At 38.9% G+C, this 13,526-nt stretch overlaps 1 protein-coding gene across 1 annotated transcript in view; it reads left to right on the forward strand.

Moving 5' to 3' along the window:
• galnt9 (polypeptide N-acetylgalactosaminyltransferase 9) overlaps positions 1-13,526 on the forward strand; it is a 96,159-nt gene that overhangs the window by 25,929 nt on the left and 56,704 nt on the right. Inside the window, exon 3 of the mRNA XM_005933315.3 lies at positions 850-1,016. Within this exon, the coding sequence (XP_005933377.1) occupies positions 850-1,016 (167 nt within the window). The remainder of the gene's footprint in view (positions 1-849; positions 1,017-13,526) is intronic.

The raw sequence follows: 13,526 nt of genomic DNA on the forward strand, positions 1-13,526 counted from the left end.
ACTCTCCCATTACGCACAACGGAGATAAAACGCAGTCAGTTTGACTTTTGGCTGCCTGCTTCTACTAGGATATGTTGTCTTCATCGTACCATTAGCACTGAAAGGATACTATAACAACAAACTTTACCGTCCATGTTACCAAAGTCATACTTACAGTTTCTGGTAGGCTGGCTGTGCTGTGTGTTTTTCCATGTGGTCTCTTTGTTATCTTTAGTTTCTTTTCTTTTGCAGATGAAAACTGGGTCATTTGTAAATTAAAATATTTATTATTCCTCTGCCTTTGAGATAAATAGTTGTGCATCGGAGAGAAATATAAGTGTTTGCACTATGAAAATTCCTCTTTTACAGAGCATTTTACTCACTCAAGGGAAAAACTTCTTTTTTAAATCCAACCAGCAGAAGCAAACAATGAGCCCGATGTTAACACATTCAACTCACGAACATCTCTGATATGAACATTTTAGCCTTTGATATGGTTGTAACTCATGACTTTGTCCTTGCTTACCTGAACACCTAAAAGGACCAGAGCCATTATTAATACCACGAGTTACTCCTGTGATGTCCCTGCTGCAACATTTCAAAGTGTCGGCTTCAGCCTTCCTGAAGGTCACAACACGACCCCTGAGATGGCTCCACAATTTTCAAACTTAGCAAACCTTTCCTTGCTGTAGACTCACATTAACATACATGTATAAAACTCACAATCTACCTTGCAGCAAGCAACAGCTTCTGGAATATACTCTTTGTTTTCTCTAATATAGTCATATTAATCCTTTGAAGGAAAAATGCAATTAATAAAGTCAGCGTAGGTTTAATATCGGTGAATAATTCTTGCATTTCTTTTATCAGGTGTAAGCAGATGACGTACCCAGAGGACCTTCCTCAGATCTCAGTAGTCTTTATCTTTGTGAATGAGGCTCTGTCAGTGATCCTGCGCTCCGTCCACAGTGTGGTCAATCACACACCGGCACACCTGCTGAAGGAGATCATCTTGGTAGATGACAACAGTGACAGTGGTAAGACCTTTCACGGTTTTATTAATATAATATCTTATATACCTACCCCCGGACCTCAGAAATATTAGCTCATTCTCTCTTTTTAAGTCCACCCTTAAAACTCATCTGTTTAAAATTGCCTATTCTTAAATTTCTGTATGTTTTATCTCTTATCTTCTATTTTTATCATTGTGTATATTTCCAGTTTTTATCTGTTGTACAGTGTCCTTGGGTGCTTTGAAAGGCGCTATTTAAATAAAATGTATTATTATTATTATTATTATTATATTGGTTTTAATTCTCTTAAAAAATACCAGTTGTTTTTCTGTTGAGGTCAGTCTTTGTTCTTTAACATTAACTGAAAGCTTTAATTGAAATCTAGCCAGTTACAGTATTTCCTTATTGCAACATGTTTTTGTTTTTTGTATCAGGATCCTATCTCTAAGCTTATTCTCGGACAGGGAATTAAAAAAAAAATCTTATGGTTTGCTTATTCAGTTGAGACAGCCACTTTATTTATCTCTGGCTGTCTTCTCTCATGGAACAGCGCGACGTTTTTAAGTTCATGTCTGAATTGTTGGTCTGTTTATGCTACGGTATATTTTAGTATTTTCTTATGTGTTCCTGTACCACACTTTTCTGAGTTTTTTATGTCTGTTTGGGTTTGTGAGTAACGGTTGAGGTGATGGCGAACCCCTGAGGGTAAACACTTGAGCACCAGGTTTTAAAATAGCATAAAAAAAGTGGGGGGAGCAGGGATGGATTTGTCTCATCTACACTGCCGTGTACTACTGTCTCCATGGCGATGTGGGCAAATCCTTCAGTGGTCTCCACTCCTCGGTGCCCACAGCAGCTGATGATGCTTAGCTTCATCTCCCCAAAGCTTTCCTGTTTGGAGAGCGAGTCACAATGAACTAGATTCCAGACCACGCTTGGCCCTTCTTCACTTGGCACTGAGTAGCAAGCCTGCCTCCCTCAGGCTGGCAGAAGAAAAGGACGCATAAATAACATACTAAAAGAAGGCAAACCAGGAGTCACCACTGGCACATTTCCATTCCCCACTAAGCCTCTAACTGCCGACCATTAAAAAGGGAGGCTTTAAAAGTCAGCGAACAGAGAGAATGGAGTCTGACCTCATGTCTCATTATATCGGCTTGACTGTAGTAGTAAACAAAACCTCTCCAGTGACTTCGTCGGTGGATTATTTTCAAACGAGGAACAGTTGTTATTATTTAGTAGTACGAAAGCTCGGGCTAATTGGGTTGGCATGTGTTCTGCAGTCATTTCCCTTTGAAATATACTTGGCTTCCTGTCTTTTTTATTCTTTCCTGCTTTTTAGACTATGTATCTCGCCTTCATAGTGTTCACCTATGTCTTGTTTCCTACTAGCTGTTCAGTCACACTACAGTAAAGATAGGACAGCAACCTCCATCCAGCTAGAAGCAATTGGTGGCTGCCCCGTGATTCAATTGAATATTTTTGCATTTAGCAAGTGATTGCAAGTAATTACGATAACCAACTGGGTGCCCAGTTATGCACATGCAAAGTCCTCAACCTCTGGGCGACTAATAGGGGTGGATTTTAAAAAATCGATTTCCCAATTTGACTCGATTTTAGTTTGAACAAAGCAATTGTGATTCATCAAATCCTGAATCGATTTTGAAATCTAAAAGTATTTTGCCAGAAATGCCAGAATCTCAGCTTCAAGCTCACAAAACTATTTTATCAACTGCCAAACAGCTAAAACAGCAAATGATTAAAGAGCAGGTAAACGCATGCCGCAAAAAGATATAAACACAAAGCGCGACCCGACGACACGCACACGTACATGCTGTTGGTGCTGAAAGACGATGTCTCACAGATTCTGAAGCTGCAGGTTTCGTCACTCTCCAATCCAAATTCATCAAAGACAAGAAAGCCTCATTTTAAAATTATGCCAAATTGCAAAACGCTTAGCTGTGTCTCTAATTAAACCTCTGTAACTTTGCTCGGCTTCACTTCAGCAGCATTAGGTAATGTTCATATGTTGATTCGTGGTTTTCCTCAGTTTTTGTTCTACTGCAGAATATTTTTAAGGCGGTTATCTGCCATAGAAAGCCAGGCCAGAAAAATCTTCATGTTTTCTGTTTTTTTATCTTCAGTTACTTTGACACAAAGGCACCTGCTGTGATGCTCAAACCTATGGTGAAGTCTCACGAGTGTCAGCTTTGTTTTCATATATACATATAAAATATGGATATGTAATGATAATGATCACAATGATAATATTTTTGACTGTCTGAGTCGAAATTGAATCGATTGGATCGAATCGGAACCTTGTGAATCAGAGTTGAATCAGTGACGATACCCAGCCTGGTAACCACTTTTAATTGCAAAGGGATTGTGCAGGTCGCCTGCACATAATTGCAGTCCAATTTATAGAGGAAGAGAGATTGCCAGAAAATTTCAATAAATCCAAGTCAGCTGTGCCAAGCGTCTTTGTTTCTTTGCAGTAGGGGACTCAGCTCTGCTGGCTGTATTCTGGTCATTTTCTCATGCATCTTAGGTTTTCCAGCACAGATCTTTTCCTGATTTATTATAGCTTATTACTACATTATTATAAACAGCTGCAAGTAGTTGCCAACTTGACTACATTCAATTGCAAACTGATGGCCCTGGTAGCAGGTTTTTGTCACCATTTTTTGTGCCAAAGTTGTTCTGAACACTGCGAGTGTTGGTGAATGGTCACAGACCTGGTCAACATCTTCAAAGCAGCCATTTCAAAGGCACCGATAATGCAAGTTCTGGTCATGTCAGTCTCCACTTGTTGTTTTGTCTAGTGCGATTGTTTCTGGTCCAGTACCTGCCTGTGTCTGTCTCTTCTTTAAGGTTCTCATTCAAAGAGTGTAGGACACATTAATGCAGCCAGTCAGTCAGCAGCATTTGCAAAACAAATACATAATTAGGTTGCATTTCTAAGTACATGGCTACGTGTAGAACGCCTTCAAAAATCTAATTTTGAAGCCATTACCTAAAGAAAAAGAAAAAAAGGAAAAAGAGGGAATCAATTATGTATTTGTGAAGTAATAAAATCTGGGTTTACAATGTTTTTAACCATTCATAATCACTCATTTTGACTGATAAAAGCATTGCATGGATTCAACATTACATTTCCCTTCAGTCCTGTAGTTTTACCAGTATTCAACTCACTCTTTTGATTTTATCTTCATCTTTATTGCTTTTTGGTCCATGTGCACGGTTCAGCAAAAAAGTAATGAATGCTGGCTCAAACGTAAAGTAGCAAAACATAAAGCCGGCATTCTTTTCCAAGTTATTTCACCCCAGAATCGTGGCCACTGCAGGAATGGAAGCTTGTCAAAACTGTCACAATAAAGTTGTCTCTGCTGAAAACGGACAAATTAAAACTGCTGTAAAAGAGGTTAACGTTAGTCTGCAGACATCACACTACATGACTGACAGCATGTGACTGCACTGTGCTTTAATTGACCACGTGCCTCATTCATCTGTAATGAAAGGTCAGTTTCAGGTCATTATCGCATCCATCAGCTTCTCTTAGTGTATGTTTACCAACACTGATGATAATTTGTGCAGATGTGCGAGCGGTGTCTTGGGAGTTGCGGTGCTGTGACATTAGAAAATTAACATGCAGACTGGACTGTTTGACCTTTAGTGGCTGCCTCTTACTGTCCCTGCTCGTTTAAGTAAAACTCAGTGAAATGAACTGAGGCACAGCCACTCCTGGAGTAAAAAAATCACACACAGGAAACATGTTTGCCATGCCACGGCGACACATTTTCTTCACTGTGACATTTGTTTGATGACAGGTAGCACTGCTTCTAGTGTGCTGTACTAAATGTACCCTTCCCCATTGATGAGCTGTGGCTGTGTGTGTCAGTCAGGATGACTCCAGTTCATAGCTGTTCATAATGCGAGTAGCAAGGAAAGACTCAATGAGGCCTACGGTATTAAATTCCAGCAGATACCATCATAAATTGACAACTTAATGATTCATATAATGAAAACACGATATAAACTGAAAGCCATGTTGATTACAGCTTGTAATATACATTTCAAGTCAATACTGAATTGCTTTAAACGTTGCATACATTAAATCAGATTTATTCTTCAGAACAGACGGCATGCTCATTAGCAAAGAGCAAGAAATTCCTCTCACAGACAATTAATTAGGCAAAGAAAATGCACATTCAATTGAATATACAATTAAATATATTTCTTTTTGTTTGAATGGAACTGAGTCCTCATTTGCAGAAATAATTAAGGAACAAGAGTTTTCTTTGGTTAAATTTGCAGCAGGAAGCAGAAATCGAGAAAAATAGATACACAGCCTTCCTCCTGCAGCTTTTCTTTCTCTGCTCTAAGCTCCTCCCACCAGCAAAGGCTTGAAACAAATATACGAATTAGAAGTTCGCACAATGCAGAACTCCATTTCTTTATTAACTGCATCTAGTAGTCTCAGAAAAAGGGGTTGGCGATATATCGAATTTACTCGATGTATCGCAGGTTTTTCCAAGTATGATGGTTCAAATGGTTTTATTGTAACCGTCGAGTATAAATTGCCATGCGTGTTGTATTCTGTTGAAACTATTGCTGCAAAAGGTAGCAAATTTATTCCACCAGCTGAAAAGTCATCCATTGCAAAGTTATCACTGTTTTAAACTCTGCATATCAACGTCTCCCCACACAGAAAACGTTAAATAAACCAGCTGTGACGCCTGTGACTGTTCTTGGTTTGAGGTCACTACATTTTTTTGTCTTATAATTCTTATATGTTGCAATCAAAAAAAGAGCACCTTTGTAATTTCACTTGTTTTATTTTGTCTCATGAATTATTGCTTGATGTCCTTTATTGTTGCTATTTGTTTGTTAAAACCACAGATAGAGATTTACTGTGACAATACTGCCATTTGTGAAAACATCTGTGTGCAGCTGATGGTTAAATTTTTTTTGTAATTCATTCAGATTTTTTGTATTCAAAGTAGAAAACAAATATGGAGTGGTCAATTTGAATGAGTGTACCAGTGCATGTTTAGGCACTATATGCTTCAAAATAACATTTGTATTTGAATGTTATTTAAGCACATCATGATATACATCGTGTGTTGTGATGTAGCCAAAAAATATTGTGATTTTAGATTTTCCTCATGCTACCCAGCCCTACTCAGAATAAATACGTTGCTCTAACTTAGTTATCTTAAATAAGCGCCACCAAGTTTCCATAATTTTTCTAAGTTCTGGGAACATAAAAAATTAAATTAAACTGTCCCATATAACACATGGTGGTGAAGGTGTGCATGGATTTCTTTTCCTGTTTTAAAAATAAGTCATACGCCTGACTTTAGTCTCACCCAAGTGTTAGACGTGATCTTGTGTGAGTCTTTGAGACGTCTGTGTCATCAGCTTAATTTTTCTTTTCCTGACAAAAACATGAAGAAATTGCTCAATAAAAATCTTTAACAAAATTTTAAGCAATACATGCAAAAATGATTCCAACTAAAACTCACATATGCAAATTGATGTTTATTTATTTATTTTTTCATAGAAGGTTCAAGAAACAATTCAGTTAAAAAAATGTAAATGTTCTTTGTTTCATGGTTCAGGCGTTACAGGTTTAACCTGGGATTGCAATCGTGCTCTCTCAGGGGAAACTGGCCCATCGCACCACCACGTCGTACTTCCTGTGTTAACCTTTTTACCCTTTTAGTCTGGACTGATAAAACTGGCTAGGCTTTCTAAATCCAGATAACAGAGCCTAGAGTAGCTACAGGACTCTAGTTCCCTCTAATTTCACTTCCAGTATATTGAAAGATTAGCGTAGACTTTTTTCCCCTAACAATGTCAAAAAGCATTTTGCCTGCTACAACTTTTACAGCTTTCAGTCATTGCTTGCAGCAAACAAGCTGTACAGTATCTCTAGCAATTTATCTGTCAGTTATTCAGAGAAAATCAAGCAAGATGTTGAGCGATAAGAATTTAAAATGAAGCAGATGCACAGACATTAAGATCAGGTACGTTAGAAGAGGAAAAGATCAAACACCAACCAGTTTACTGTCATGCTGTTCCCAATAAATGCGTGAGAGGTGGGTGACCTCAATATTGCTGACATGCCGCGGCACAAATCATTTCTGCAACTCTGAAGCATGTTGACAAAAACGTTTTCCACTTACAGTGACGAACTGTACTGTACTCTGACGCAGCGTTTCAGCTGGAAGCTTTCGTGTCAGGATGACAAGCACATGATTCCTTTTTTAATATTTAATCCATCATCACATTACTTGTGGTGAGCCAGTTTACCCGTTAGGTAACTTTACTATTCTGCTCATGATTGATGAAAGCGATCGATATCTGGCCTGTTCAGGGATCAGTGTCGGAGACAAGTCAATAAATCCAGAGTTAAAAGAATGTGGCCTGTGGTTTGTGTTGCACAAGTAAATCTCTTTCCTCTGAAGGTGATCATTTTACTTCACCAGACAAAAACATAATTAAGAGGTGTTCTGAGGCTGGTCTTATTGGAGGAGAAAATCCTGGGGGTAAATTTTAATAGACTGCCAGTTAGACATCTCTTTGGACAGCAGGAAGGAGTGAATGTTCAGGCTTTAAAAAGAATGTTCAGTAACACTTCATCATCCACCCTTAACACAGCACTCTATAATCTCCCATGACTTCCAGGGATTCATGGTGTTCCTTGCACAGTAGAGTATGTATTCATTTAAATTCACAGTATGATGGATAGTTATCCTCTGCCATGTTGCATTGCCAGTACTTTAAAATGTATTCCCAGCTCCATAACTCTCTTCCGATGGATGCATTCCAGCGTTTTATTTGCAAGGATCAGAGAGAGCCCCATAACTTTTCTTCTTTCCAGCAAAGCCTAGTAATTATTACACCCTAATAGCTTTTATTGTATTGTAGCTGCAGGGTAGACTGATGATGAAGGAGCCTCACTGCACAGGTCCGAAACCTGCTATGGGTGCAATCAGAACTAAGCTGCTGAGGTGCTTTACAATGCAGCTTCTAACAGTGACCGATTTAAATTCAATAAGATGAACCCTACAAACCTTATAGTTCATAAATTATTTTACGTGATGTTATTATTAAATTCCCACAACGTTTTCATGTGTATCCATCCCTTTATGATCCTTTAAAGAGCTGGATAAAAAGTAGATGAGAGAGAAAAAGTCAAACTTTAATAAGTCCAGCTTTTGCAGGATGGGATGCTTCTTACCATTTGGGACACATTAAAGGGGTATCAACACAGAAAGTGACTAGCAGTGAGCAGAGACCACAGGAAGTCAATGCCAACATTCAACCTTCAAGAGATGACAGGCACAGTAACTGCTGGTTACATGGAGTGGGTGTATCCCAAGTTAAACCTTTCAGTACACTGGAGACAGCAGTTATCTAGGCAGTGGTTAGGGACCAACTGCTACAAAGTGATGCATAGCAAACACATTCCCTCTTCTGTGGGTGCTCCTTAATCGTTACCTTTCCATCCATCCATTTGTTATCTTATTCAGAGTTCAGCTTCCATAGGGTGAGAGACGAGTACACGGTGGACGGATCGCCAGCGTGTCGCAGTGCTGGAACAGAGAGACAGACAGACATTTGCACTCACAGTGCTAATTTAGAATCATCAATTAACCTAACCTCACTAACTGCGTGTCTTTGGACTGAGGGAGGAAGCCAGAGTACCTGGAAAGAACCCACACAGACGCAGGAAGAGCATGACATGCAAACTGCACCCAGAAAGGCCCTGATGTTGGATTAGGACCTTTTTACCTACCTACACCACCATGGTGCACATCATTACTGATTTATAAAGGGGGGGAAAAGTCATAAAATTATTGACTTTTCTCTTGACTTTTAATTTGAGTGATTTGAAAATGTCAAACAGTAGAAGCTGATTTTGATTCAAATTAATCGACATCATCTCAACCTGTCAGGATGAATGTTCTAAATGACCACCTCATATGTGTCATCAGCAGAGGAGGTACTCAAATAGTTTACTGCTGTAAATGACCCACAGCAGACCTGACAGTTCACTGCTTTTCAGCATACTTATTAACTTGGATGCTGTACACACAGCGGCTGCAGCTTTCCAGCCGCACACATCACCATCTCTAACAACCACAGACAGACAGCACAGCTTTTTATGCCGGAAAGGTGGGATTGCAGATGCTGTGCAGGTGCATCCATCTCTCAGACCACGCCCCGCCACAAACACAGAAAAGATGTATGTCATCACAGTCACAAATATTAAAAAGTAATTATTTTACAGAAAATGCTTCAGATGACTGCTCTGTAGTAGCTGTAGTAGTGGCAAAAGTACCACGGTGTCAAAATAAGAGCAGGGGCAAAGCTGCAATATAAGTACAAACTACCAGTATGCCTTCAAAGTTTGTTACCATGGCACCCTTGTTAAATACATTTACAGTAATAAATGGTCATTCAAATTCTGTCTAATTGTTTACTTACCTGATGTAGTGTTCACATGGACTCCAACACCATTAATCTAGCTTAGCTTAGACAATTTTGCAAATTGCCTATTAGGAAAGTTGTATCTAATGCATCTGTATCTGTCTACAAAATGAAAGAATACCCTTTTTTTTCTTTAGCTAGGACCTGTGGCAAATATGAGGGGCATCTATTAAATCTCCAAAATTACATACTTTTGACTGGGTTCCCCTAGGACCTCAACATACTGGTACTTTTAAAAAGCAATATGTAAAATAGAACTAGAAACGAATGATATGAAGTCATTGGGAACTAAATGACAAAATCATGGAAATTAAAATGATGGGAAAAAGCCTCAGGGGTCTGCAGGTACTGCAGTCTGTGGGATTACTGGTTAATTTAGTGTTAAATGCTCATGCTTTTTTTCTGTCTCTTCGAGGGCCAGTAGGATACCAGCAAATTCACCCTCTCTCCCTGCAGCAGTCACCACTGTATGTTAAGACCTTCAGCTAGAAAAAGACTCCTGACAATCCTTCACTATGTCTCCTCAATGACACACAGGGGATTAGACTGCCATTTTTTTTTATACTTTCACCGGCTGATTTATGTTGCTAGCTGAAGTCAGAAGCTAGGTGTGGATGCTGTTCAGAGCCGATGTGCCACACGCTTCCTTATTAATCTCTCCCTCAGAAAGTGGAGCGCTCAGCAGTAACCCAGAGGAGAAGCTCAAACAGCCATCTATCCTCCGACGAAACACAGACAGCAATTTGCACAACTGGCTGTTTACCCATCAAACTTTGTTTCCAGTGATGACAGCCAGCCTCATCCGTGAGAGGAGAGCAGAGCAGAGACAATATTATAATCCAGTTGGAATAACGACTTGCGATGAGGAATGCCTTAGGACTACAGTAACTTGTATAGAAATCGTTAACTTGGTCTCATGTGACTAGAATAGAAATACACAACATTAACATCTATACAAAGCTCATGTTTTCCAGCAGTTTCTAATTAAATGAAACAATTACTGGAAAATTTAAGATGAATTTCTAAGTAAGATAAGATAAGATAAGACTTTATTGATCCCACAACGGGGAAATTTTTGCGTCACCTCAGCTCAGGTACAGATATCAGAAGGAAATACAAAAATACAAATAAGTACAATCAATGAAAAAAAGTAAGATAATACACTATATACAATGGTAGCATACACAGTATGTGATTATGGATATGGTTGGAAATATGGAAGACATAAACTATATAGCTTGATTTAGCTATTGTACCATTACTATTCCTATGTATAGACACACACACATGTACACACTAAATATACATATGTATACATATACATACATATATACCTGCACATGTCCATACACATGGAAGGTCCATTATGCATGAAGTGGTGACCGTGGATGTTCACAGTGTCCAGTGACTTATGACATTGTGACTGAGGAGTTATAAGTATTCTTGTGTTGGCTATGCTCCCCTTTTGTTTGAATGGAAGCATGCTCTAGTACAGTGGTCCCCAACCCCCGGGCCTCGGACCAGTACCGGTCCGTGAGTCGTTTGGTACCGGGCCGCGAGAGTTGAGGCTCAGGTGTGAAGTGTCTGGTTTTCAGGGTTTTTATCGGTTTTCCGTGTTATTTTGTTATCGTTTTTATCGTTAACTCAGTTTTCCTGGGTCTTTTCACGTGTGTTATGAATAAATCTTCTTTTTTTCGGTACCGGTACTAGTTTTATTTTGTGTATTTATCCGCGACACCTTAAAGGCCGGTCTGTGAAAATATTGTCGGGCATAAACCGGTCCATGGCGCAAAAACGGTTGGGGACCGCTGCTCTAGTATGCTCAGAATCAGTGTTCTGCTTCATTATGAATCCTTATTCACAACGATGCAAAGCAGAGGGTTCTTACTGTTCTTCCTCTTTCTTGTGTTTAGTCCTCTCAGACCACTATCAGACATTTTTCTTTTGACAGAACTTTGACTTTCTGGATTCTTCCTGTATTTGGTTGCCAATTCTGTATCAATGATCAAAGCTTGATGTATTGATCTTCTAATGGCGTACCCACTATTGGTCTGTCTTATTACGCTTTGGATTCCACTGATCAAGTTTCTATCAGACTAAATGTTTTAGATTGCTGTGCTCTGTCTGCTTTGAAACCTTCAGTCTATCCTTGGTTTGATGCTGAGAAAGCCTGCAATGGTTTTAAGTAAGCAATATTCTGCTGGTATCCCCTTTATTGCAAGTCAGCAATGGCTGCAAGTTGATTGTCTTGAATAAGCCTCTAACGAGTACATCAAATCCACCGTTGTCCTCTAAAAGATGCTCTAATGGAAGCAATACAACTGAAGAAAACGGAGCTTTTTTTCAAGTTTCAAACTTCATTTCAAGTTCTGAATGATTCAACTCAGTTTAGTTTTATTCATATAAATATCATTTATCTGATAACACAAAGAGACATTCACAAGACAGCTGTAGTTATAGCAGATGTTATCATATGAAAGTGCTGAGACTGTGTAAAATGTAGTTGAAAAAACAGAAAGCAATGATTTACTAATCTCACAGAACACACATTAATTGTTTAAACTGACCAATTTTAATATTTCATGAAAAAATAATTATTGGCTTGTTTTGAATTTGATCGCAGAAAAACATTTAAAAGAGTTGGGACGGGAGCAGCAAAAGGCTGGAGAAGTAAATGCTCCTAAAGACGAGAGTTTCTAAGAAGAAAATACAAAATAATATTCTTCAAAGTAAAAATTGTAAAAATTTTGAGTATCTCATCATCTACAGTTTATAATATCATCAAGAGATTACGATCATCTGGAGTAATCTCTGTGTGCAAGAGACATTAAAAACAGGCATGATTTTGTTGAGGAAATCAGTGCAGCAGCTCAGGAACACTTCCAGAAATTCAAAAAAGCTGGTTGAAGCCCTGCATGCAAAGAAGAAGTTGCATGTTTTTGAAAAACATGCACAAATCATCTAAACTAAAGAGCAGAGAGGCCATCCAGCTTAATCCCAGCAGTCATTTCAGAAGCGTCCTTCATCGGAGGTGCATTAATGCCTATGGAATTGGCAGCTTGCACATCTAGAAAAGCATCTAGATGTGCTGTACTGCATTTTTTAATGCACCAAAAGGACGATGGTGCACGACCACATACTGCTGCACAGTGCAGATTTAGCAAACACATGGCTTCGTACCAAAAGAATCTGAGTGCTTAACTTTCCCGCCTGCGGTCAGATCCTTTCACCAGCTTAAAACATTCCTCGTCTAAAAGTCCAGCAGCTGGTCCCCTCAGCTTCCATCAAATTCAAAATGAGTTTAGATTTTTTCTTAAAATGGTGCCTTTGCTCGGTTTAAAGACTTGATCTGTTTTCTGAGTTTTATTTTGAATAAAATATGTGTTGATGAAATTTGCAGTTCATTGCATTTTGGCTTGATTTCCCTTTTACACAGGGTCCCAACAGTTTCAGAATTGGACATTGTGGAGTTAGCTGTAAGAAAGCTGATGTATTTCACAGCCTTTTGAATTGATCCAAATTTCACTCCAGTACACGCTGATGTGAAAATGCTTCAGTTTAACTTGGAGAGTACAGGAAACTGAAACTGTCAGCTGGATATTTGACTTGGTGACAAACTGCTTGCTGCACAAGTAGACATATTTAGTGTCAGGATCCCAGATGTTTCCCTCTTCTTCTTGTTGATGCCTCGGGTCTTATTTCTCGTATGCTCAGCTTTTCAGCTCACACAGACTTTGTTCTGGGTACCTTAGTCCCATTTGTAGTACATCATACCACACTGGAGGTGAGAAGGAGGTATATAATCATGTTTTTCTGATTTTTTTGGTCTCCTAGCAGAAGTAACCGACCAGGAGGCACCATGACCACATGCAATAGCCCTGATCAATGTAAATAGTTGACCTGACTGGATACCTCCCTGGATTTTTTAGGGGGTGGTAACAATGTTTAAAACGATAACAATAATATTTATATTTATAACAAGGTGCAATAATAATTAATGTGCAATAATAACAGTGTGCAATACACATACACTTA

The sequence above is a fragment of the Haplochromis burtoni genome, unplaced genomic scaffold (assembly GCF_018398535.1).
Source record: "Haplochromis burtoni strain Fernald_Lab_line unplaced genomic scaffold, NCSU_Asbu1 Contig_166, whole genome shotgun sequence".
Classification (NCBI taxonomy): domain Eukaryota; kingdom Metazoa; phylum Chordata; class Actinopteri; order Cichliformes; family Cichlidae; genus Haplochromis; species Haplochromis burtoni.